We start from the raw sequence: 27,487 nt of genomic DNA on the forward strand, positions 1-27,487 counted from the left end.
AAGACAAACTGACACACAGCACAATGCAGTGTTTAGCGGGTGAAAAATACACTGTCAGCAGGCAATATTTGAATGCATATTATTAATATAATTGGAATTGCAGTTAATGTGATCGCAAAGAGTAATCTTTCCCCATGACATGTAACATAAAGGAAAATAATAAATGCAGTTCAGAGGTGGAACTTTTAAGAGGAGGAATCTCATCACCGGGACCTCTGTTTTGAAGAGTGGAGTGCGTCTCACTATGCAGATAAGCTAATACTTTTATTCTTTGTTCATTTTTTGTCTGTTACCATTTTTTTCCGTCCATAAACGGCAAGGGATGATGGCTATGGCAGGGGATTTGGCTGGAAGGAGCCCGATATTAAGGAAGAGATGAATTAACAGCAGCAACAGTTTTCCTACCAGCTCTCCGAGTAGATCAGTCAGTAAGTGAATACCCCGCTGTACAGAATAGAAAACTTCAGCTTCTCATCTGAGGTTTGTGTTACAATAGTAAACGTCAGCCAGGTCAGTGGAAACAGCTCTAGCACTGACCGCATTGCACGGCTATTCTGACCAGGGTAAGGACCAAGATGGGGGACAGATCAGGAATAAATCCTGATTGCCATTGATCAAAGTGGCGATTCCAAGAAGAATAATGGGACCGATCGTATTGGAGCACCTCATCAGTGACATTCCACCCTCACCTTGATAGCTGACAGGAGGTCACAAATCCTTGCAAGCACTGCCATTGGCTCACAACGCTATACTGCAGAGTCAGTACTCCTGCTCTGACCGGCTCACAGTATGAAACTGTTGCCACAACTGAAAGAGAATGACGCATTTGAATAGAAGTAATCTGCTTTTTGTTATGTTTTGTAAATCCAAAACATAAAACTAATTGAAAGAAAAACACGGAACTGTGGTTAACTTGCGTACGTTTAGTTTTTTTTAACTTAAGCCAGGCACGCACATATGACGAGGTGGATGTGATGATGTATGGCATTCATGTACTTTCATGTGTAACCGGTGATGAATTATTTAAACAAAAATGGTAAATCAAATGATATAGCTACAATATAACTCAAATATCACTTAAATATTAAATACACAATATTCCTCCCTGCTTTGCTATAAACTCCAACTCAATGTAGAATGCATCTCAATTCATATACGTAACATATTGCTCTCTAGTCATCTATATCTATCTCTCTCATATATATATATAGATACACACACACACACACACACACACACACATTATACTATATGATACAGCTACTATATAGATATCTATAACATAGTAAGTTTTAAATTGTCCCATTCAAACATAAAGATTTAATCGCTACAGAGAATTACTTACTCTTGTGGGATAAGCCTTTCCTGATAATGGGGTGGTCACTCTGCTTGGCAGTGAAACAACCTCAGGTTCCAGGGCCTCCTCCACAATGGTTGCAGTAGTTGATTCTGGGACAGCAGGAAGTGGTTCTGACAGCTCTGAATACATTCCTTCACCAACAATTGACTCTGCTCTCCTCAACTGATCAATGTGTCATCTCCAGATGAAATCAGTTGCAGTCTCTACTGTGTAGGAGAGTGGTCCAATTCTGTCCTTAATCTTTCCAAGTACTCACTTTTAATCACCTCTGTAGCCCCTCGCCAGGACTACTGTATGTCCAGCAGTGAAACATCAAGCCTCCTTGTTTGAGGAGCCTTCAATCTGTCTCAGCTATTTGTCCTACATACCCCTTCTGAGATTGAGTTTGAGGAGATCTAAACGTGCGTACAGGGGACGAACCAGGAACTGCATAGCTGGTGAACTGTTGGCTATGGAATGTGTTGCAATGCGATATGCAAGAAGGAAACTGCCGAACTTCTGACTGAGTATCAGTGTACTGTGTTCTGCTGACATTGCTCATACTGTGTTCTTTAGCCTCTGGCAAACCTTTCCATCAAGCTATTTGTAGCTAGATGGTATGGTACAGAAGTAGCATGTCTTATTCCATTCATTTTCAGGAACGACCAAAACTGTTCTGCAACAAACAGCAGTCCATTGCCACTGACAAAGTGTTCTGTGAAACAGTCCTTGAGAAGCGGCTTCCCAACACATGGACAGTGTGCAAGGCTGTAGTGAGGCTCTTGGGAATACTTCTGGTCACTTTGTAGATACATCCATAACAACCAAGAAATTTGTGCCCATAGATATTGCATCAAGATCCACATGAATCCTCTGCCAGCACAATGCAGGCCATTCCCAGGATGGCACAGCATTGCTCTTGGCATCTTCTGTACGTGTTGGCATCCCGAACAGCGCATGGCAAGCTGCGCAATCTTCTGATCTATCCCAGGCCACCAAAGCTTTGAGCCAACACTTTCATTTTGACCACGCCTAGATGACCAGCATGTAGCTCCTCCAACAATTTAACTCTCAGCTTGGATGGTACAACAACTCTCAATCCCCAGATAAGGCAACCAGCATCAAGGGCAACTTCATCCTGGCGCTGGTAAAAATTGGGGATCTGGAATTTTTGCAGCATCTCCTAGCCATTTTGCGTGTTCATGTAGACCTGAGACAGTTTAGGGATCTTTCCTGGCTTCCTTTTGGATCATCTCTGCTGTAATAGGGAGACTTTCAAGTTGTGTCAGGGAGAACACGTTGAGGAGCATCCTCTTTAGTAAACTTTTCAGATATTTCCTTTTCCAACGGTAAACGGCACAATCTATCAGCATTTCCATGATTAGTCTTCATCTGGAATTCAATCTTGTAATTGTGTCCTCCATCAAACAGAGCCCAACTCTGCATTTGTGCTGCTGCTGTTAGTGGAGCTCCCTTCTGTGGATTGAAAATGGACACTAGTGGTTGAGGATCAGTAACGAGGGTAAACGCTCTCCTATACAAGTTCTGGTTGAAACATTTTATACCACCATCCAGGCTCAAGGTCTCTCTATCAATCTGTGTGTAATTTCTCCCTGCAGTGATAAGGGAACATGATGCAAAGACCATGGGGCATTCACTTCCATCACTCATAACATGTGACATTACTGCACCAATGTCATAAGCCGTGGCCTCACAGGCAAGCTCCTCTGGACAATGTGGATCATTGAGTATGAGTACAGTATATGACGTCACCATTTCCTTTGTCTTTTGGAAAGCCACTTCACACTTCTTTGCAACACATACAAGATGCGGGAGGAACTCAGCAAGTTAGGCAGCATCTATGGAAAAAAGTAGAGTTTTAGACCAAGACCCTTCAGCAGGACTCACAATTCTTGTGCCATTTCTGTCCGATACGTAGTAAAGAGATCAAGGGGTGGAACACTGTAGTTAGGTTTGGCAGGAACCTGTTAGAGTAATTGACAAATTGCAAAAAAGGACTGCAACTGTGACACATCCTTTGGCCTTGGGGCATTCATCACTGTTTGAACTTTCTCAGCACACTTATATAATCCTTGTGCATCAATGGTGTGAACAAAGTAAGTGATGCTTGGTTTAAAGAATTTACAATTGCGCCCATTATCTTCTAATCTTTTTATTGCTGTCTTGAGGTTTTGAATATATGTTCCTTCTCATCCTTACTGGTAACAATGATGTCATCCAGGTAACACTGAGTGCCTGGGCAGCCTTGCAGCATCTGGTCCGTCGTTCTCGGCTAGTTTGCAGGTACAGATGCTACTCCAAAAATAAGCTTATTATAGCGATAAAGCCCTTTGTGAGTATTTATGGTGAGAAACACTTTAGAATCATCTTCTATCTCCATCTGTAGGTAGGCCTCAACTAAGTCCATTTTGCTGAAAGTTTCCCTCCAGAAAGGTTTGCAGAGATATCCTTTATCCTGAGTAGAGGGTTCTGATCTACTTTCAGTACTGAGTTGATGGTGACCTTAAAATCGCCACAGATCCTGACAGATCCATTCTTCTTAGCTACTGGGACTACAGGCATTGGCTCCATCAGCCTTGGATAGAATTCCTTCAGCCTCTATGCAACCTAGCTCATTGGCTACTTCATCATGGTTGGTATCAGGAACTAGACGGACTTTGTAAAACTTAGGCAACAGGAATTCTGCAGATGCTGGAAATTCAAGCAAAACACATCAAAGTTGCTGGTGAACGCAGCAGGCCAGGCAGCATCTCTAGGAAGAGGTACAGTCAACGTTTCAGGCCGAGACCCTGACGAAGGGTCTCAGCCTGAAACGTTGACTGTACCTCTTCCTAGAGATGCTGCCTGGCCTGCTGCGTTCACCAGCAACTTTGATGTGTGTTGCTTGTAAAACTTAGGTGTAGCTTTGTCATTTAATACTATTTTAACCTTGATATGTTTGAGTATTCCAATGTCACCTTTGAACTCTGCTGTGGCAGCATCAAGTATCTTTCTTAATTTGCTTTCAGTTGAATCTATTGCAGGGAATTTGGCATGCAAATGGTAGATGGATCTCCAATAAACTTGTAGTTGTCTCAGCTAATCATGGCCTCACAATGTTGGTCCTCCTGTTCTTACCACTCACAAACACAACGTGGCTTCTTGGTTGTTGTATTTCACTGTTACACATGTCATTCCGACAGGAGTTATCTTTTCTCCAGTATAAGTTCTTTGTTGGATATCTGCAGGCTTCAGTTCCATATCTATGAAATGATGTTCAAACTCTTTCTGTGGAATGACTGAAACAGCCGAGCCAGCATCTAATTCAATTAATTTGCCGCTTAATTCAGGTGTAAACCATATTGCTTGTCTGTTGTTAGTTTCGCGATTGTAAATCTCAGGCTACCCAGTTCGGTGTCACTGTTATTATAATCAGATTTTTCATCAACAGCATGCAGATTAGTACTCTTTTTGAAACTGCAACTTGACCTTTTACCTTTTTCTCTTCTCTGTGTGATCCATTTATTTTTGTCTGCCAGACATACTCATTGTCTGTTTCCTACTTTGCTGCATTTTCTACATTTCACCCTTAAACCTGTATTGAACTGGTGTATATGAGCTCTGCCACAACAATAACAGAATTTGTTCGACCAGGCCGGTTCGTGTTCAGATGCTGCAATTTTGTTCACACTCACTTTCATTCTTGACTGCAAATCAATTGTGTTTCTATCTGCTGTTTCCATTGATACAGTGATTTCAACTGCTCTTTTAAATGTGATTTGTACTTTAGTTAGGAGCTGTTCTTGAATGTTTTCTTGTACGATTCAGCAAACTAAGCAGTCTCTCGGTGCATCATTAAGCCCACTGAACTGACAATGCTCAGATAATCATTTGAATTCAGCTACATATACTGAAATGGACTTCCATTCCTTTTGATTTACTTATGAAGCCTAAAAGTATTCTATAATCAACAATGGTTTTGGTTCTAAATATTCCCATCTTACTTTCACAATATCAGCACAGCTCATTTTGGCTGGTTTGGTTGGAGCAGCTAAACTTCTAAGCAAACTATATGTTCTTCCACCTATTGCACTCAGCAAAACTGGCACTTGCTTTTCATTGGCTACTTCATTTGCTTTAAAATACTGCTCAATCCATTCAGTATATATCCCTCGGTTATCTTTTGTGCAATCAAACACATCTATCTTTCCAATGCTTTCTTTTTATTTATTATTATCACCCATTCTCTGCCTCTTTCAACTTAACCATCTCGCTCCCTCTTACAAAGAAAGCATGCAGCTTTTTTTTAAAACTCAAACATCTTGATGCACTTCAACAGATAGGTGGTTGCCTCGAGTTAATGTAAAAACTTACTCATTGCCACTGTTATGTTTTCTTAACTCCAAAACATAAAACCATTTGGAAGAAAAACATGGTGCTACGGATAATTCGTTTATATTTAACTCTTTACTTTAGTTAGGAACGCACATATGATGTGGTGATGTGATGATATCTGCCTTTTACTTATTTTTACATATAATCCATAATGAATAATTCAGTCAAAGAATGCTTAACCAAACACTATATTTTCAAAATTACACAAATATGAAAATATTACATATCGGACACTTGCAAGTTCCATCATCCACCGGCTATTGTGTTAATGCTAAAAGGGATGCAAATACTATAAACACAGCATGTCTTAGCTTTCAGGGCCTCGAAAGTTAAGATTCAACTGTGGTGGCCAGCTTCACCAAGCTTACCATGGGGTCAATGGGCAAGAACATGATGCTGAATGGGACTATTCCTCAGGGTAAACCCGTACACATCAAGGGGGCAATCAAATGAACGATTTAAACCAAGATTCTTCACCAATTTGATGAAGTAAAGTTCTTACTCTATGCTGTCCCAATTCCATCTATCATCTTTTTCACATGATATTCACACTGTATTCTTTATAGAAAATGCTCACATTACATTAACAAAAGCAAACAAGAATGTGCCTACAGGACAATGTTAAAGAATAGTAAGACTTAATCCTAAATTGATGTTTTACACAAGTTAGTAATTGAAATGATACCTTAAAATAAAAGAATACATCTATAAGAAGGAATGAGCTTCCAAATAATGGTAGGCTTGACAATGCTAGTAACAACATAAATGTTCATTCCACATTTGTGGGACAATATGCCAAAAAAGCCCTCTTTTTCAGCTTAGCACACCAAACTTAATTTCTCTGCTAAAAGCATTTTGGATTCCATGATAGTTAGAACTCAGAATGAGAGACTACACCAACAGAATGGAAGGCTTTTCATTGAGACATGAAACCATGGTCCTGTTCGACTTTTCAAAAGAACCACAGAAGACATGATCCAATCTGATTCCCAGCTTGGTGTTGATTCTCACTAAAACCATCACTGATTAATAACTAAAATTTTTAAAAAACAGTTACCTTGTTGATACTATATTGCAATTTGCAAGGGCCTGCTAAACATCCGTTGATTGCTAAGATTGTCTTAAACAGTAAAGTACTTCATTTTGACTCTAAAATTCTCAGAATACATGTAAGGTGCAATACGAGTATCAATTTCTCTCTAATCTGACAATCAATTTTGTTAGTCATTTCAGAATTAATTGCTAAAACTTTTATTTACCTTCTGTTTTCAGTTTAGAATGAAGCAAAACAGCTTGCTGGTAACATTTGCTGGAAAATGCAATTCTAACAAATAGGTATTTTGCAGTCAGGAATGCTGACGGACCATTTCCAAAACTTCTGGGCTGCAAAGGACAACAAGCACTTCACTATGAGAATATTCAGATAAATCCATGTTAACAATTAGCAAACCAATGGGAGAACAAGAGGCCAATGTTGTGACAATTCAGATGCATTCGTATTTGTTATCTTTGATGCTTTACTCACAAATCATGTGATGGTGCTGCTGTGTTATCTGTACAATAGAGAACGATTAGAATTTACATAAAATTGAAAGTTTGCAGGTTACAGCCTTTTTGGATGGAATAACAAGATCTGACACAACTCAACTGCTGGACTGCTATAGTAGCTTTGTTGCTGAATTTGCATTTGTCTGTCTGGAAGGCTAGCGGGAAAGGGGTTTATGGTAGACGCAGCAACAGGCAGGGAGGGGTAGAGGGAAGTAAAACTGAGCATACTAAGGGACATTAAAAACACCACAATGTGGTCTGTTTCAGATCCATTATTCCACCAGCTCTGTCAGTGTTCAAAAAAACTGGGTAAATCTAGAGGGGGACTGCAAGCTGAACTCAATAAAAACATGCTTGGGTCAGAAAGGATATCAAGAAAATCAATCAGCATTGGTCAACTCAACAATAATTTTGCAGAGCATTGCTTAAATTCATTTCAGCTAAGACCCTTAAGTGACATTAGAAGAAAAATGGAATTGCACATCTTATAATAAATGGGATTTTAATCAAGATCAGAAATAAATGAATTGCCTTTGACGTCAAAAGGAAGAGTTCCTATTATGTGTTATTAAATAATCAATGAAATTTTTGAGAAGGGATACCATACACAATTATGTTAACTGAATTATGGCATTATGGCTTTTCTTATCATCATTATTATGTGCTGTGTTGTATGACGTGGGTGATCATAGTCTTTGACCAGGATTGTTTTTGGCAAATTTTTCTACAAAAGTGGTTTGTCATTGCCTTCTTATGGACAGTGTCTTTACAAGACGGGTGACCCCAGCCATTATCAATACTCTTCAGAGATCGTCTGCCTGGTGTCAGCGGTCGCATAACCAGGACTTGTGATATGCACCGACTGCTCATACGACCATCCACCACCTGCTCCCGTGGCTTCAGTGATCCTGATCAGGAGGCTAAGCAGGTGCTACACTTTGCCCAAGGGTGACCTGCAGGCTAGCGGGGGGAAAGAGCCCCTACACCTCCTTTGGTAGAGATGTATCTCCATCCCGACACCTTTGGTCAGTGATACACCTTTTAAAATGGAATAAGGCAAAGAACACCCTCACGTGTCAAGTTAGTCGTTGCATTTAAGGGCTGGGAAGAGAAAACTTGAAAAGTGAGGGACAGCAGAACCTGACAGACCAGCCAAGAAATGCCTCTACCCTAAACCAGTGGCTTTTGCTTACTTTGCCATATCCAGCAAGAAAACATACACTTTTGAATACTCACAAAGAGTATTTTTAAATTATCAGAATTTTGCAAACAGATCGTTCAGATTTTATACTTATGCTTTCATTATCGAAAACAGGGAGTTCTACCTCTATGAGGTGTTGGGAGTATTCTCACAATACTTAAGAAGCATCAAGACAAGCACTTCAATCACCAAGACACAGAAAACTACAGAGGATAAATGGGATTAATATAGATCAGTATTATGGGCGATATGAGTATAGTGGACCAAGGATCTGCTTCTGAAAGAACCTCTTCTGAGTCCTCATGATGGGTCTCAGCCCAAAACATTGATTGTTTATTCCTCTCCACAGATGCTGCCTGACCCATTGAGTTCCTCCAGCATCTTGTATGTGCTGCTCTGGATTTATAACCTGTTTTTTGTGCTGTACAACTCTGAGATTTCTGAGTGGGTTTCAAGGCAGTGCTGGTAGTATCATTCCAGTGCTTTGAAGTACCTGCTATAGGTACTCCAAGTTTCAGAAGCATACAGGAAGGCAGTGATTCTGATAGACCGTGACTATCTTACTATACTTGAGATTGAGATCTTTAAACAAATATCATTTAGACAGAGACTCCTCCATTCCACTTTATAACCCTTCTTTTCTCTCACTCTTTCACTTCAGATGGCTATCGTTACTATGATCACAGAGACTCTTATGTCAGACATATGCCTCTTCAAGGCAGATTGTAGCAATTACAACCTCAGCCAAACCTTAGTTCACCAACTAAATTAAAATAAATGAAACGGGTAGGTGCAAAGTACCACATTCAATATAATGTGGTTTTAATATTTTGAAATGAACTGATACAAATAGAATATATTGTGCTTTGATAATAAATAGCGCAAGTTGATGGCTTTGTTAGTTTAATCATATTATCAGATTAGCAAGAGATTTCCATAAAATATCCACAAAGAAACTAACTTCACAGTAAAAGTACTCTATAGTAAATTGACTTAGAAGTAATATATAATAAATGCTGCTTTTTAATGCTAAACTTAACTAACAGACACTAATCATCATGCAACATATGGAAAAGCCATTACTAAACTTGAGCCTAACAGGAACAATGCTTATTTGAAGTTCTGAAAGAAAAAACACTTGGTTTTGAAGTCCAAAGAGAACAGATTGGCATGAGAATTCTCAAGTGGCCGAGCCACTGAGGCATTTAGTTCTATCTGGTAGTTAAACATTTTTTAAAGCTCTTGACATCTGAGCACAGGGTCTTCTGTAGCTCATCTTACTCCTGAGAATTGTTTTCTTTAACTTTACTTTGTAAGCCAAATGCCCTCTTTATCTTTATGCTGTGACTGGTGTAATTGTTGTATTGAGTGTTTCTCTGTAATTATGACAAAGATGTTATGTACCTAATTCTGATGCTAGAGAAAATGATATTGGTAGAACATTTTTATGCTGTTGATATTTAATCTGTATCTCTCTAAACAGCTCCTTTGATCTAATATTATTTTGAAGTGAGGCATCCATTTTATCTTTCCGCATGAAATGGAAGTGCCCCCTTGTGATTGTTTGTGATCAGTGAGGCTCTCACTGGAGTGCACCGCTTACACACTCATGTTTAAGCCGTCTTTCATAGTTCGTTTAAACCAGCTCTTTCTCTGTAGCGATGTGAAGAATCATGACTGCGGTTGTTTCTAAACAGAGATGTTAGGGTATGTTGATTTGGAAGGAAAAACTAAAATATGACATATTAAACAGGATACACTATTTTTTGTATCACTCACATCAGCGTGTCTTGATATTCCTACACACTTGTTCTTCTGAGTGCAGCCAATTAACAGCAGCTTTAGGAAAACTAACTCTGACGGTGCTGCCTCATCAATTCCCCTTCCTGTAAATGATAACATCCTTTTTCCTCAGAGACATGGCGCTTAGTGCTGAAAACGTGTCCTGTGGTGACAAATCCCCTAGAACAGGGGTGCCAACAATGGTGATTGTGCTTGACTAGCAAGGATTCTCTTCAACCCTATCGACTCGAGAAGGCAGATGTAAGGGGTTGAATGGGATTCGGGATCATACATGGAGGAATGGTGGAGCAGACTTGTTAGGCTGAATGGCCAAATTCTGCTCCAAAGTCTTATGGTCTTATGACTCCAACGACCTCCTAAATCAGTCGCAATCTTGCTTTCTTACCTTCGCCACCACGCTCCTGACTGAGATGCTTCCTCCCCCTCACTGACACCACCTTGTTCTCCTACCCTGATCCTCACCTTACCCCTGCTGTCTCCTTTCCCCTTCTCCAAGGTGTTTAAGCCTCTAACCCGGTAGCACAAGGGAAGGATTCATACCTGAGTGCTAATGAAATGCAAAAGAGAAGCCTAGGTCAAAATGTTGTCAGTGCATCATCACTGTGCTCATCTACTGTCTATATCTGGGTGCACTTGAACTTCAAGGTGATTGTACTGTGAATCACAAAAACAGCACAGATCAAGTATTTTGTATCTCTTGGTCCAGGCGATAAAGAATCATTCCCTATTCAATTAGGCTTAAGGTTAAGTATAAATGCAAGGGTAGCTCTGCATTGAATGATACTCAATAAATAAAAGCAGGGAGGTGCTCCACTTATCGGCTTAACCAGTTTCTGCCACAATTGTTGAGTTTTATGAATTAGCACAGCATGTCAAGAGTTGGTACTGGGTTGGTAACTTTTAGATCATGCTTCACAGTAGAAAAACAATCATGTGAGTTAAGTTCCAACAACTAGACATACTGGTAGGCTTATGACCTTAAGATTTGCATTTCTATTTGCATTATCTTTAGGATACAACATTGTTGCATGATAGGTTAAACCAGAGAGATGATTGAACTTTTCAGAAATCATGAGCATAGCAACACTGATGATGCATCTAGGCCATATATATAGTCTGGAGCAGGACCAGATTGGTCTTCTCTACTAACTCAAATGTATTAAGAGACAGCAATTGATTGCCGGTCTTAACAGTGCCAACTAGAGCCACCAACACTCAGTGTATCAAAAGTAGCTTCCGGTCCTCGATCGTCGGATTTCATAATGGTCCATGAATTCACGAACACTATCTTGTTGCTTGTCTTCTGCACTTATTTATTTATTTTGTAACAAAGTAATTTTTATGTTTTGCACTGTACTGATGCTGCAAAACAACAAATACAACATTGGTAAATGTGAGATCATCCACTTTGGAAAGAATAATAGAAGAGCAGATGAAAGACTGCAGCATGCTGTTGTGCAGAGGGACTCGGGAGTGTTTGTGCATGAATTGCAAAAAGTTGTCTTGCAGGTGCCACAGGTTATTAAGAAGGCAAACAGAATGTTGGCCTTCATTGCTAGAGGGATTGAAGTCAAGAGCAGGGAGGTCATGCTGCAACTATACAGGGTACTGGCAAGACCACACCTGGAGTACTGTGTGCAGTTCTGGTCTCCATACTTGAGGAAGGATATACTGGCTTTGGAAGCAGTGCAGAGGAGGTCCACCAGGTTGATTCCAGAGGTGGAGGAGTTAACCTATGAGGAGAGATTGAGTCACCTGGGACTATACTCTCTGGAATTCAGAAGAATGAGAGGGGATCTTAGAGAAACATACAAAATTTTGAAAGGGATAGATAAGATAGAAGTAGGAAAGTTGTTTCCATTGGTAGGTGAGAACTAGGGGGCATTGCCTCATGATTCAGGGGAGAAGATTTAGGACGGAGATGAGGAGAAACTGTTTTTCCCTGACAGTGGTGAACCTGTGGAATTCTCTGCCCAGGGAAGCAGTTCAGGCTTCTTCACTAAATATATTTAAGATACAGTTAGATAGATCTTTACATAGTAGGGGAATTAAGGGTTATGGGGAAAAGGCACGTAGATGGAGCTGGGTTATGGACGGATCAGCCATGATCTTATTGAATAGCGAGGCAGGCTCGATGGGCCCGATGGCCTACTCCTGATCCTATTTCTTATGTTCTTATGTAAATTTCACGACACATATCAGTGATAATAAACTAATTCTGGTTCTGAAATAAAAAGAGTATGTGTGTGCAGGGGTGTATCTAAGATAGATGCTAACCGATGTCTGTGTTATTGCAAACTTTACGATATTTTTTCCTCTTTCTTCAAGCCCCGTTGCCCATTCTTTGGCTTGGAAAATACAATTAGATCTTCCCGAAGCAATTTGCAACGTCTTACTTCAAAAGGAATTCTATTACGACATGTTCCTGTTCTTTTCCTCTGACATTCATTTGCGCAGTTATTTTGGTTGGAGTTAATGTAATCAGTGAGAAGGAGCAATTTGACCAGCAACCAAAGAGTGGCCCAAATGTGGTTCAAAATGTTTCTTTAACCAACAAAACTGCGAAGTAATGCATTTACTGCGGTATGAAAATCATCCACATCTGTCCTCCCAGTCACCCAGAGCTAAATAGGCCATTTGGAGTGTGGCAAACTAATAGACCAGGAAAGGTTGTCACAGTGTCAATCTCAGTCAAGTCAACAACTCGTGGTGTTGCAATGATCTGTAGCTTGATGGCACTCTGTATAGATTCAGGAAATACTGATTGGGAACTAAATAGCATTGTGAAGCAGGTCATCCATGCCTTCTCTAAACTGGACCCACTCCAGTTCTCCAGACTAATAATGGAGAATAGCTTTAAGATTGTGCTTTGAAAAATGATACTCAACGAAGCGAGAGTCATTTGGCTAAATTTCATCTTACAAAGGTTGGAAGTTCTAATCTGATCACGACTGTTTTTATTTTGGTTCAACCCTGGATACTTCTAGATCCTAAGTAAAAAGCTTGTGAATTATCTTTCCAGTCTAAATTGGAGATGACAGTCATCTGCACAGATGGGAAATGGAGTGAACAACTCGCGTGCGAGCCAGTGGACTGCGGGATCCCCGACCAGTATCATATCTACCCTGCCACCTTTTCCTGCCCTGAAGGAACTACTTTTGGGAAGCAGTGTACCTTTCAGTGTCGCCACCCTGCCCATCTCCGAGGTAAGAAAACATTGCTGTACAAAAATCTGCCGGCTACCTCCTTCCTCCTGCCGTCATCAAAAAAAAACTCTTCATTGCTCCCATGTTCCTACTTCCTCCATAAACCGTCGGCTAAATAGCCAGAATCTTGAGAGAAAACTTTGCAGTCAGAAAATCTAATTTGGAAATTTGAAGCAATGATCCAACTTATCGGTTCTGTCACTGCACCTTCCTGTTTAAATCTGTTAGAGCAATCCATGAGCCTGGAAGCACCAGGCTATCCCTGACAGGCAAGCTACTCAGAATGTGCTTGGATTTATGCAGGTGAGTGACAAGGTCTCATCTCCCCATAAAATAAAAAAATACTACCATCTGCAAATTCTGCACAGTCTATAAAACTGAGCAGTAAATGTACAACTGTGAATCCAGACCACTGCATCCTTTTGAGTGTCATGTTCCAGAGATAGGGAGGGAGGAGAGCGGTTGGAGAAATAATTCTTTTGGCAACATCAGGTCATTAGTCATCAGCATATTGTGAGTATTATAGCCCATTAGGTTCTCTGCTCGCACCTTCACCACCCAGTACTCAAGGACAGGGATAGCTCACTGTCGTTTGAAGGTTTTATACTCATAGTTAAATTTTATTATTTTTAATCTTGTCACTCCCATGAGGATTGAACCAGGAGGAGAAGGTGAAAATATGCCATTTGCCAGATTTTGAACTGAGCAAAGACCATTTCCTTTTATGAGGCACTGACAGGACTGCACATCTGTCATTGTCACACACAGATGTGGAAACAGTAAAATAAACAGATGAGGGACACACACACACACACACACACACACACACAGTCATATTATCTTTCCTTCTTCCTTACCCTCTGCAGACAGGCAGAGGGGAGACATGAGAGAATAATGTTAGACTATTCCACATTTATATTCCTAAGATATTAGTTAAGCGTTATGGCACTCTAAAATTCAACTAAGACTACAAGATTTGAAAATAAATTTTAAAACATGAGGACTATAAATAAGGTGCCACAATAGAGTATAAATTCAAGACACAACTTTTCCTTAAGGACAATGAAAACAGAGAATGCTGGAAATATTCAACAAGTCAGGCTGCAACTATAGGAAAAGAAATAAAGTTACCATTTCAGGTTAAAAACTCTTAAATCGGAACTGAGCAGATAAAAGTGATGTTGTGGGGATGGAACTAGACTCTCTGATGGTGGTGTCTGAAAAGAGGATGCTGTCCAAGTTGCATGCCATCTTGGACAATGTCTCCCATCAACTACATAATGTACTGGGAGGGCACAGGAGTACATTCAGCCAGAGACCCATTCCACCGAGATGCAACACAGAACGTCATAGGAAGTCATTCCTGCCTGTGGCCATCAAGCTTTGCAACTTCTCCCTTGGAGGGTCAGACACCCTGAGCCAATAGGCTGGTCCTGGACTTATTTCCTGGCATAATTTACATATTAGTATTTAATTATTTATGGTTTTATTACTATTTAATTATTTATGGTACAACTGTAACGAAAACCAATTTCCCCCGGGATCAATAAAGTACGACTATGACTATGACTATGACTAAAACCCAGTTCTGATTAAGGGTCTTGGACCAAAAGCATAAATTGTTTTTCTTCCCACTGATGCGTCCTGGCCTGCTGAGTACTTCCAGTATTTTCTGTTTTTATTTTAGATTTCTGTAGTTTTTAAATTTTTTCTTCAGAGTTGTTTACTTGTATGTGTATGAAGTCAGAGGATAAATTAAATAGTCCAAGAAGTCTTTCTTCAGTACTACAGTACACTGAAGAAATGGCCAAAGTGTAAAAAAGGTTAAAACACAGGCTGACCAATATCAGTTAATGAAACGACAACACAATGCATTATTGTGCCACTAACAGTTGATCTGAACATCCTTCTGTTGGAACAGTCATGTTTTATGTTGGGCTTTATTCATAACTGGGACAACATATACTTATAACAGGTTTAAAAATAATTATTATATACTGGATTTTCTATCATTCTGCCAACCAAATGACAAAAATAGTGAGTTCGTTTGCAAATTTCGGAACTGGCTGATCAGTGATTAGATACAAAGATACAGAAAATGCTGGTAATATCAGGTACCATCTGTGGACAGGCAAACAGGTTTAACGTTTCAGGTCAATAATTCTGAATCAAAACCTGGAACAACTGGGAAGCAGCAATCAGCAGATCATATTGTTTAGGTTAATAATTGGTATGGGCAAGGAGAAATCCGAAGAACTCCCAATCTCGAGGAGGGCTAACTTTAAAAGAATGAGAACAGACCTTAGTATGTCAACATAGAGCTGAATATTAAGGTAAGGAAATGGTCAGTGACTTTTAAAGAGTAGGTGGGCTAGAAGAGCAGGCTAGGTAAATTTGGCAAAAAGAAGGAAGGGAAAGAAATCCAAGTTCATGGCAGAGAATGTAGAGAAGATGAGGGAGGAGTACGTGACACGTTTCGTGTGAACGGTGAGAATCAGAGTGAAGATCCTAAGCTGAGGAGGAGGTGAAATGACAAAATGAGAGAAACAAACGAAATGAGGGTGGAAAATAAAAGATAACACAAAAGAGAATCCCAAGATCTTCAATAGGGAAAAGCAGGAAACCTACGTAGAATCTGTGTAAAATAATTGAAATTCTAAGCTTAGTTCTTTTTAGTGTTTAGTCTCCTATGCAGCGTGCAGGAAAGATCTGTCAGAATGATTCCACGGTCAATGCATTTCAAGTTAATGGTTTGACTGGAGGAGATGAGGGATGTTCCTGAAGCAACAAAACATAGAATATAGAACAGTACAGCACCAGCCTGGACATTCGGTCCAAGATATTGCGGTAATGTTGTTGCTGGTTTATACCAAATGTCCTCTGTTGTGACTGTGAACAAAGTCACTGGAGAGAGACTGATCTGGAAAATATAGAAGTCTTTATTCAGCAAAACAAACAGGCATCATACGGTTGACACTCTTAGAAGAAGAGGCCTCCTGACCCAATATTAAGTTGCATTTTATATGTTAAAGAACAAAGCTAAGAGCAGGACAATTTCTGTAGTTACAATGCATTCATAATGCTTCCTTTGAGCTGCACATAATTTCCAACACCTAGATCTTCGTACCAACACACCCAAAATGAGTGTTCATCACCACTGTCTCTGAGATGCATTCATGTATATGCAGGCATCTCAGGTGAATGGGTGTTTCCTGCAATCAACCCCAGTCTGCAGCTCCAGTTAGACCATTGTTCTGAGCTGCATTTCAAATTCAATCTACAGTCCACATTCAGATCTGAAGACTGGTTGCTGTTGAAATTAACAGTTGCTATATTGCATAACTCCAGAATGCCCTAACATCCTCCTTTGTGAATCATCCATATCCCAGCATTCTCCTCATACTCATCTGTCGATCTGAAAGCTTCTTAACTTCCACCAAAGTGACTGCTTCCACTACCATCCCTGATTACCCATTCCAAACATCTCGTACATGGCATAAAAAAAACTTGCCCTTCATGTCACCTTCAAACTTCCCTTAAACTTCAACCTTAAAAGCATGTCCTTTAGTGACTGGCATTTCTACTCTGGAGAAAAGATTATGACACTGAAGATTTACTGGTGATTTGATACCGGTGTGCCAGATCATGACTGCTTTACATGGAGTAAATAGAAGAAGGATGTTCCCATTTAGAATTTGCACAAAAAGTACAAGGGTGATGTCATGTAAAGCAAAACTACTTTACGCACGCAGAAGTCAGGATCTGGAATTCGCCACCTCTGGAGGATAGTGGAACGACAATCTGTTTTCCAAAGGGAATTGTAAAGCCACTTGAGTGGGAATAATCTGTAAAGCTATGAGAAAAGACTGGGCCTTCAGGTTGCTTGACTAGGAACTCATTTGGTTCTTCTTCTGTGCCTTCTGTGTTTAAGGTTTCTATGAAGTCATTGTTAGGATTCCACAAAAAGCTTTATATTTAACCACAGGAGTAGGAAAGTGACGAGCAGGAACAATATTTGTCTGCTGATGAGCAGAAGATCATATCTTGTTCTAGAGCCAGCTCAACGGCTCACAAAATAAGTACAACTGGCCACCTGAAATTTAAAACAAAACAGAAAAGCTGGGAATACTCAGAGAGTTCGGCAACATTTGTGGAAAGAGAAACAGTGGTATTGTTTCAAATAAGTGACCATTCAGTAAAACTGGCGTAGTGAGGGTAGAATCGTCCTTGAAGCTGAAGAGGGAGAAGCAGTGGAGAGAACAGAGCAAATGTCTGTGAAAGAGAGGAGATCAAGGTTATCCAGTGACGAGGTTGCCTTTGTTGTAACTTAAGAGTGTGGTAGGAGAGCAAAGAGTCACATTGAAGATATGGATTGAAGAATGATACACTAATTGTCAGTGATACTTTCCCACAGTAGTGATGTGATAGGCTCTCACCCTGTGAGCAGGACCTTAAAGTTGTTCTTCAAGATTGCACAATCCCATTCAGCCTGATTAGATCCCTCTAATAAAAGTGTGTTAAATAAACTCTTCCCCTCCCAACATCTTCCAACCCCACATCCACCCAATTTTTCCTGTGAACAGCCAATTGTGTCAGGCTGACAAGTTACTTTCTGGAACCAGACTAAAGCAATAATAATTTTTATTAATCATGATCAACTTTAAGCTGTAGGAAGACTCTGCCAAGAAAAACAAACAGTCCGAGGTTCAAGGGTAGAAAATGGGACAGAGTTTGTGTAAATGAATATCATTAGATATATTTCAAGATTCAAAAGTCATTTATTAAAGGATGTATAAATTATACAACCTTGAGATTTGCTTGCTCACAGCTACAAAGCAAGAAACCCAAAAGAACACAATGAAAGAAAAAAAAATGAAAATAAAAATAAAAGACCAACAATCGATGAGCAAGAGGAAGACAAAACAGTGTTTAGTTGTGGCTGTGAACAATTTGCTTTCCAAATGCATGTGCCAACAATTGCAAGAAGGATGCTTTCATTTCTTGTCAATAAGGTTTTGGATTGTACCAAAAATGAGCCTTCCATTCGGACTAATGCATCATACTGTTCTGCAGGGACCAATAACTCTCTGACCTGCCTTGATGATGGACTATGGTCTTTCCCCCAATCGCTCTGTGAATTGATGTGCCTGGCACCTCCTCCCGTGCCCAACGCTGTGCTTCAGAGTTTGCACTGTCAACAAGATGGCCACAAGGTTGGGTCGTCATGTAAATACAAGTGCAGGCCAGGATACCACGTCCCCAGTATTTCAAGAAAGATAAGAAAGTAAGTGAAACCATTGTGTCATGTACTGACAGATATGTGTGCACGCAAGAGCATTTATGTGTGTTTGGGTGTTGCTTACAAATACACTCAATGGTCACTTCATTAGGTACACCTGCTCCTTAATGCAAATATCTAATCAGCCAATCATGTCGTAACAACTCAATACACAAAAGCACGTAGACATGGTCAAGAGTTCAATTATTGTTCAAGACCAAATATCAGAATGGGAAGAAATGTGATCTTAGCGACTTTGACCATGGAATGATTGTTGTTGCCAGACGGTGTGGTTTGAGTATTTTAGAAACTGCTCATCTCCTGAAGTTTCATGCACAACTGTTTTAGAGTTTACAGAGACAGGTGCGAAAAAAACAGAAAAAAATCCAGTGAGCAGCAGTTCTGTGGGCAAAAATGCCTTGTTAATGAGTGAGATGAGAGGAGAGTGGCCAGACTGGTTCAAGCTGAGAGGAAGGGGAGAGTTACAACAATGGTGTGCAGAAGAGCATGGCTGAATGCACAACACATCAAACCTTGAAGTGAATGAGCTACAGCAGCACAAGAGCACACCTGGTTTCACTTCTGTACCGAATACAGTTGCCACTGAGTGTAGGTGTTTGCATGCAAATAACGTGTGGGTGCATATACTGTATGTATGTATGTATGTGCATGCATTCACATGCATGTGCCTGTGTGAATGTACCCATATGCAGTGCTCTCCATGTGCAATATAAGCAAGTTTTCATTGAGATGAGTAGAGACAAACCCACAAAGCTGTCATAAGATATATTACATGTGTGTGTGGAAATCATGAACAATGGCTGATGGTTAACCCGCATTTTGGTACTCAAGATGGTTTTTTTTTGCCTTCAAATTCAATGTGGGAAAGAAGTCTGAAGTGGTTGAAAAAAGAGGCTGCTGATTCCCTGGTACCCATTCGGTGTGACAACCTAAGACAAATTTTATACCCCTCGTGGGATTGACTCCTGTTGCATGATTACATCAGTTTCTTTAGACCTACAAAGTGAATTCCTGTGTTCGAGCTTACATCTGAAAGTGAGCACCAAAACTAGTCAAAGGTGTTGGTGTTATGAACTAACCAATAATTAAAGCTTTCCTTTCAAGCTGCACCACAAGAATGTAGAAGAACATTTCCTTGCATGCTAATGCAGAGTTTAGTGCCATAATGTTAGAACTATTATAGGGAAATCACATTGTTTTTGGGAGCTAGATGCCAGACTCCAATGATATTACCTTATTTGGCGTGTGCAATCACTAAGAACTTCTTTGATGTTAAATTCTGTTTTAATTAATATCAGTCACTAGTCTGAGAAACACTGTTAGATTGTTACATATGTCTAGCTACAAACAGTGAACGTTTCCCAACCAGTAACTAAACACAGATTCTCCAAATGTTGAAAAAAATGTGTATTTCTATTTTTTAAATATTAAAATTAATTCCGCATACTAATAGCTTTGCTGCACAATGGACAGGAATGAATCCTCGGGGAGCTGGCTGACTAATGGCAGCTGTTTCGCACCGACTGACTTTCAGTCAGGGTGAGCACTAAAGAAACCTCATGCATATTTAATTAAATGCATGTATGTAATGAAACTGATAGATTACCTTAAATCAGAACCAAATTACTACCCCTCCCCATTTATCCCCTCCCTTCACCACCTGCACTGACTTGAAATTTTATTTTTCACCTCTTTAACTGTAGCTTCAATATTTTGAAAACAATGAATACTACTGCCTTTAGGGCGCAAATATTTCTCCCAATACCCTATTCAGAATGGACAATAAGAAAGCGACAGGAATGTCACAAAGCCTTTACAGATTTCTTCTTTGAAAGAATTTCTAGGGCTAAGGGCTTACTTGCCTGTCCCACAATCAACAGATGTTATCACATGGAATATGGCATGATTTCACAATCCAACACTGTGCAAACCCGTGACCTTATTTCCAGCACCTGAAATCTCAGGATTATGGAATTACCCCCTCACCATCTGAAGACAAAGAGTTAGCTTTGCTGTTTGACCAACTTTCCCTATTCAGATCAGAAAAACTCAACACTGAACGAAAACGAAACTTTCTAGTATTAAGATGGATGATCAGCATAGATGTGATGGACCAAAGAGCCTTTTTGTCCGGTACGACTGACTCAGTATTACTGTTTGTACAAAAACTATTCCTTTTCCATTACCACAAAATGTTTATTTTCAAAGCAAGAGGCAGTAAAACTACTAGGTGGAATAGAAATTCACACAAATTACTCACAGAAATTCTTGGAGGAATGCATCACATACACATTTTTAAATAGTGATTACTTTACATATTCCTTCAGTCTTAATTCTTACCTACAAACTACAGATTGCATTCATAGTTAAGCTGAAAAGTTGAAAATAAAGTAGGGAAGAGCGTGAGAAGTTATTTTTTCTTCTAGAGTTTTGAATAAAGAAACATAATCTTTGGAAAGGGGGATTTGATCAAGATCTCCTCTCTCTTGAGTTCAGGTTTCAGGAAAGGAAATCTTAGAATAATCAAGCATATTTATTTGGACATTCCAATGAAGATTGAAATTAAAATTGGTTTTCGATATATCTATAGCATTGTACATTTCTGTGTCAAAGAATCTGTAACAGAAATAGAAGAGTGAATATAAATTCCCCTTAAAGACCACTCCTGCTGAGATATTATGTAAGATTACAATGGTGTCAAGTAGGTTGAAACACTAGATTTTTATATAGTCCAAGCTCTACTGTTCTAACATTTCATTTGTGTTTTTTGAATGGTATAGTTGATCTGGCTGTGGATTCCACTGTCGGAATAGAAAAATATAGCAAAGTCACTGTCAGGAATCAGTGGGTACGTACTATTGTTCCCAAGAGCAAAAATGCAGAAAGTAGAAATGTGAAAGTTTCAGCAAGTGACGAAGTAGCTCACAGTATTTGAAATCTAATGTTCTGTTTGCTGGATGAGAACTTTCCTTACAATTATCTGTAGTAGGGGCCTTCAGGCTCAGTGGGACTGTGACAAAAGCTGATGCAGCATTACATTTGGAGAAGTAATTTTCTTTTAGAATTCGTGGACAAAATTCGTCCACGCATCTCCCGTAGCCAACCGTTAGTAGCAGGACAAGTGATGTAGTTCGAGTTATTTTCATACCTACAACTAGGGTAACTGAAGGAAAACAAGAAAAAAGCATCAGGCAGTGAGTTTAACCCGACTTTAAAAAATAATGATGAGCTGAATGCACTTTTAACAACCTTTGGTCCATAGAAACATACCCTGTTAAACAAAAATCAATTCCATTCATTACCCTACAGCTGTCCTTTGGAAGCACACAAACTGGGATGACCAATCAAGCAATTGTCAGCCAGGTCCACTTAGCATCAGGACAGATACCCATGAGATTTGACAAAAAAAGCAAAAATCCTTTTTGCCAGTTGTTAGCAGGGGAGCAGGAATTAAGGAAGAAATACCATTTTAAAACAGAAAGTCATAGCAAGTTTGTAACACTGAAAACAAATGGAATGTTGGAACAGTAGAACTCAGACTACGTGGAAGTATGGTGATGCATACTAATAGACTACAATGTAACCTTTGCATAATACTCTCATAATATCTATTGACCTCTTAATTTACTATGGATTCCACTTTAGGACTGTAATTTGATTCAGTATTTACATCCTGCCGTAGAATGCAACTGTGCCTTTGCTGAAATATTCCTTCAACAGAAAGCATAAATGTCAATTTAAATCGTTCAGTTTTAAAACTTATAATTATGGGGGACTTTCCCTTTCAATGCTATAGAACACTAGTTAAATAAATTGCAATGATCCAGATTGTATGTTACTCAAAAATGTAACTGCAGTTTGCAAGAGGTTATAATTTATTTCTGGCAAGCTCATGGTCACTTTGACAGGCTAGCTGTTGTCTCTCAGTTGAGGAAATTCTCCCGAAACCTCAAACCAAGAACATCTTAATTCTTCCCTACATTCCACACTTTTCAGCTATTTGAGGTTAGAAATTCACACTCTGCTGTATGTGCTGTGCCACGTCACACATTATAGAGCACGGAAATAGGCCTTGTACCCCACTGAGTCCATATCAAACACCCATTCTATCCCATTTTATTCTCCACACATTCCCTTCAATTTCACCCAGTTTCTACCATTCATCTCTGCACAGGGCCAATTTGCATGTGTTCAATTAACCCTACAAACCTGCACGTCATTTGCATGTGAGAGGAAACCAGACCACCCAGAGGACTCACGTGCAGTCACAGGGAGAGTGTGCAAACTCCACACAAATAACACTGAATGTCAGGATTGAATTCGATTGCTGGAGCTGTGAGACAGTGGCTCTACCAGCTGTAACATTGTGCGCCTCCTGAAATGTAGTCGTACTGATTGCATCATATTTAATCCATGAAACCATCAACTAACTTCCAATCTCGAACTTGCATTACTTCACAATACAGTTTCCAACGGCCCTTTCAGATGCAGCTTCAGTTCTTTCAGCTGAGTTTGGTATTGCCACATACAGTGGCATTCAAAAGTTTGGGCACCCCTGGTCAAAATTTCTGTTACTGTGAATAATTAAGTGAGTCGAAGATGAACTGATCTCCAAAAGTCATAAAGTTAAAGATGAAACATTCTTTTCAACATTTAAAGCAAGATTAGTGTAGTATTTCTGTTTCCTACAATTTTAGAGTGAAAAAACGGAAAGGAGCACAATGTAAAGGTGTGGGCACCCCCAGAGATTGGAGCTCTCGGATAACTTTTACCAAGGTCTCAGACCTTAATTAGCTTGTTAGGGCTATGGCTTGTTCACAGTCATCATTAGGAAAGGCCAGGTGATGCAAATTTCAAAGCTTTATAGATACCCTGACTCCTCAAACCTTGTCTCAAAAATCAGCAGCCATGGGCTCCTCAAGGCAGTTGCCTAGCACTCTGAAAATTAAAATAAATGATGCTCACAAAGCAGGAGAAGGCTATAAGAGGATAGCAAAGCGTTTTCGGGTAGCCATTTCCTCAGTCCGTAATGTAATTATGAAATGGCAGTTAACAGGTACGGTGGAGGCCAAGTTGAGGTCTGGAAGACCAAGAAAACTTTCCAAGAGAACTGCTCATAGGATTGCTAGAAAGGCAAATCAAAACCCCAATGTGAATGTAAAAGATCTTCAGGAAGATTTAGCAGACATGGGAGTGGTGGTGCACTGTTCTACTGTGCAGCAACACCTGCACAAATATGATCTTCATGGAAGGGTCATCAGAAGAAAACCTTTCCTGCGTCCTCACCACAAAATTCAGCGTCAGAAGTTTGCAAAGGAACATCTAAATAAGCCTGATGCATTTTGGAAACAAGTCCTGTGGACTGATGAAGTTAAGATAGAACTTATTGGTCGCAATGAGCAAAGGTATATCTGGAGAAAAAAGGGTGCAGAAGTTCATGAAAAGAACACCTCTCCAACTGTTAAGCACGGGGGTGGATCGATCATGCTTTGGGCTTGTGTTGCAGCCAGTGGCACAGGGAACATTTCACTGGTAGAGAGAAGAATGAATTCGATTAAATACCAGCAAATTCTGGAAGCAATCATCACACCAAATGTAAAAAAAGCTGAAGATGAAAAGAGGATGGCTTCTACAACAGGATAATGATCCTAAACACACCTGAAAATCCACAATGGACTACCTCCAGAGGTGCAAGGTGAAGGTTTTGCCATGACCCTTACAGTCCCCTGACCTAAACATCATCAGAAATCTGTGGATAGACCTCAAAAGAGCAGTGCATGCAAGACGGCCCAAGAATCTCACAGAACTAGAACCCCTCTTGCAAGGAAGAACAGGCGAAAATCCCCCAAACAAGAATTGGCTACAGAAAGCGTTTACAAGCTGTGATACTTGCTAAAGGGGGTGTTACTAACTACTGACCATTTAGGGTGCCCAAACTTTTGCTTCGGGCCCTTGTCTTTTTTTGTTAATTTGAAACTGTGAAAGATGGAAATAAAAAAGTAATCTTGCTTACAATATTAAAGAAATGTGTCATCTTTAACCTTATGCCTTTTGGAAATCAGGTCACCTTTTACTCACTTAGCTATTCACAGTAACAGAAATTTTGACCAGGGGTGCCCAAACTTCTGCATGTCACTGTATCTCCTTACTTTTTTAAAAACTGTCCTCAAAACTATCGTAATATTTTCCAAAAATCATCTTAAATGTATCCGGATCCTGGATTCCTGTCAGATTGCCAGCAGGTGGTAAGAGTAGGGTCCCTCACCTCTGCCCTTCTGACCCTCAACACAGGTACCCCTCAGGGCTGTGTACTAAGCCTCCTCCTTTCGTCTCTGTATACCCATGACTGTGTCACCACCCACAGCTCCCATCTGCTAATTAAATTTGGTGACAACACTACACTGATTGGCCAAATCTCAAATAATAATGAGGCAGCCTACAGAGAAGTAGTAATCACCTTGACAGAGTGGTGTCAAGAAAACAATCTCTCCCTTAATGTCGCAAAAACAAAGGAACTGGTTGTGGACTACAGGAGAAATGGAGACAGGCTAACCCCCATAGACACTAGTGGATCTGAGGTGGAGAGGGTGAACAACTTTAAGTTCAGCATACACATCACTGAGGATCTCACGTGGTCTGAAAGTACCAGCTGTGTGGTGAAAAAGGCACAACAGCGCTTCTTTCACCTCAATCAGCTGAAGTTGCTTGGTATGGGCCCCCAAATTCTAAGAACTTTTTATAAGGGCACAATTGAGAGCATCCTGACTGGCTACATCACTGCCTGGTATGAGAACTGTACTTCCCTCAATCACAGGACTCCGCAGAGAGTGGTGCAGACAGCCCAGCGCATCTGTAGATGTGAACTTCTCACTATTCAGGACATTTGCAAAGACAGGTGTATAAAAAGGGCCCAAAGCATCATTGGAGACCAGAGTCACCCCAACCACAAACTCTTCCAGCTGCTACCATCCGGGAAACAGTACCGCAGCATAAAAGCCAGAACCAACAGGCAGCTTCTTCCACCAGGCCATTAGATTGCTTAATTCATGTTGATGCAATTGTATTTCTGTGTTATACTGACTATCCTCTTGTGAAGAAGAAGAAAGCCCTTAACTCCGAGTGGAGTCATTGGGACGCCGTCATGATGGCGTTTTTTAGCAGGCTTTCTTATTTTTACGAGGCAGAGTTGCTAGCTCGACACTCAATCCAGCACGGATAGAAAGTGTGCAAAGGAGCCAGCTGGATTCAAACTCGGGAGCCTTCGCTCCGAAGTCCGGTGCTGATGCCACTATGCCACCAGCTGGCATCCTCTTGTACATAATATTTATTATAAATCACTGTAATTGCACATTTAGACAGAGACGTTACGTAAAGATTTTTACTCCTCATGTATATGAAGGATGTAAGTAATAAATCAATTCAATTCAATTCAACTCTGTTAGTACAAACTTGTACCAGCAGTGTATGCAGTATGCTATTCTACGAGAAAATATGATAGAAAATGAGCAATTTTGAAGTATCCTTGGTGAGATTTATTCAGATTTTGGCATGGCTAACTCTTCACTGTGACCAGTTTCCTGATTTCAATTCTCTAATTTTAAAGGCGAACCTTCAAGATAAAATGCACAGAGGATGGGAGTTGGCAGCCAGGAGTATGTGTTCCTGTTATGTGTGAGGCGGTCCCAGCAAAATTCCATGGGTTTTACCATTGTACAAATGGCTTCCAGTTCAACAGTGTCTGCCGGGTAAACTGCAGTGATGCCAACAATCAGACTGTAAGTAACAAGAATTGCAACCACTTTACATGTGGAAAGTTAGAAAATTAGCTTTTAAGTAGGAAGACCGTAAAGAGGAAGCATTACAGCCTGTTGGAGAAAGGAACACTTCCTTGCTAATTTTACCTCACAAAATTTTAACAAGGCTTTTTTCCCCTGTTTTGTGAGGGGTTCTCTCAGCAGACTGACTCACATCACTGTCTGAGAATTTCTAATGTGTGGTGCAAATGATTTTTAGTGCAGATGGATGCAAGTTAATGGAGGAGTGGTTAATGGGGGTGGGGGTGGGGGGAGTAGTTTGCTCTTTTAGGAAGTCCCTCAGGAGCTTTGTTTTATCAATGGGAATGAGGATGACCGGGTCAGGGGCGGGAAATGACAACTCAAACAGCATTTTCAGAACCAGGTTTAAGATCAACGGCATATGTTGTGAAATTTGTTAACTTTGCAGCAGCAGTACATTGCAATAGATAATAATATATAAAAACCGTAAATTACCTAAGTATATGTACATTAAATAGTTAAATTAAATTAGCAGAGCTAAAACAGAAATAAAAAGTTGTGAGGTGTTGTTCATCAGTTCAATGTCCATTCAGAAATTGGATGGCAGAGGGGAAGAAGCTGTTCCTGACTTGCTGAATATGTGCCTTCAGGCTTTTCTATCTCCTACCTGATAGTAACAATGAGAAGAGGGCATGCCCTGGGGGGTGGAGGTCTTTAATGATGGACGTCCCTTTTTGAAGCACTGTTCCTTGAAGATGTCTTGGATACTACGGAGCTAGTACTCAGGATACATTGAGGCGAACTTTACCATGTAGCCATCCTAGAGCAGATCCATCTGACTGAATGCATGGAGAGCACAGGGAGCCCATTTCTCCAGGTCCTTCAGCAGAGCTCTGCACTGAAAATCATTCATGCTACAGA

The 27,487-nt window shown here is 40.1% G+C and overlaps 1 protein-coding gene across 1 annotated transcript in view; it reads left to right on the top strand.

Moving 5' to 3' along the window:
• LOC134359926 (pappalysin-1-like) overlaps positions 1–27,487 on the top strand; it is a 365,925-nt gene that overhangs the window by 216,825 nt on the left and 121,613 nt on the right. The window contains exons 15-17 of the mRNA XM_063073788.1: positions 13,309–13,492; positions 18,566–18,776; positions 26,395–26,566. Coding sequence (XP_062929858.1) covers positions 13,309–13,492; positions 18,566–18,776; positions 26,395–26,566 — 567 coding nt within the window. The remainder of the gene's footprint in view (positions 1–13,308; positions 13,493–18,565; positions 18,777–26,394; positions 26,567–27,487) is intronic.

Source organism: Mobula hypostoma, chromosome 21 (assembly GCF_963921235.1).
Source record: "Mobula hypostoma chromosome 21, sMobHyp1.1, whole genome shotgun sequence".
Lineage (NCBI taxonomy): Eukaryota > Metazoa > Chordata > Chondrichthyes > Myliobatiformes > Myliobatidae > Mobula > Mobula hypostoma.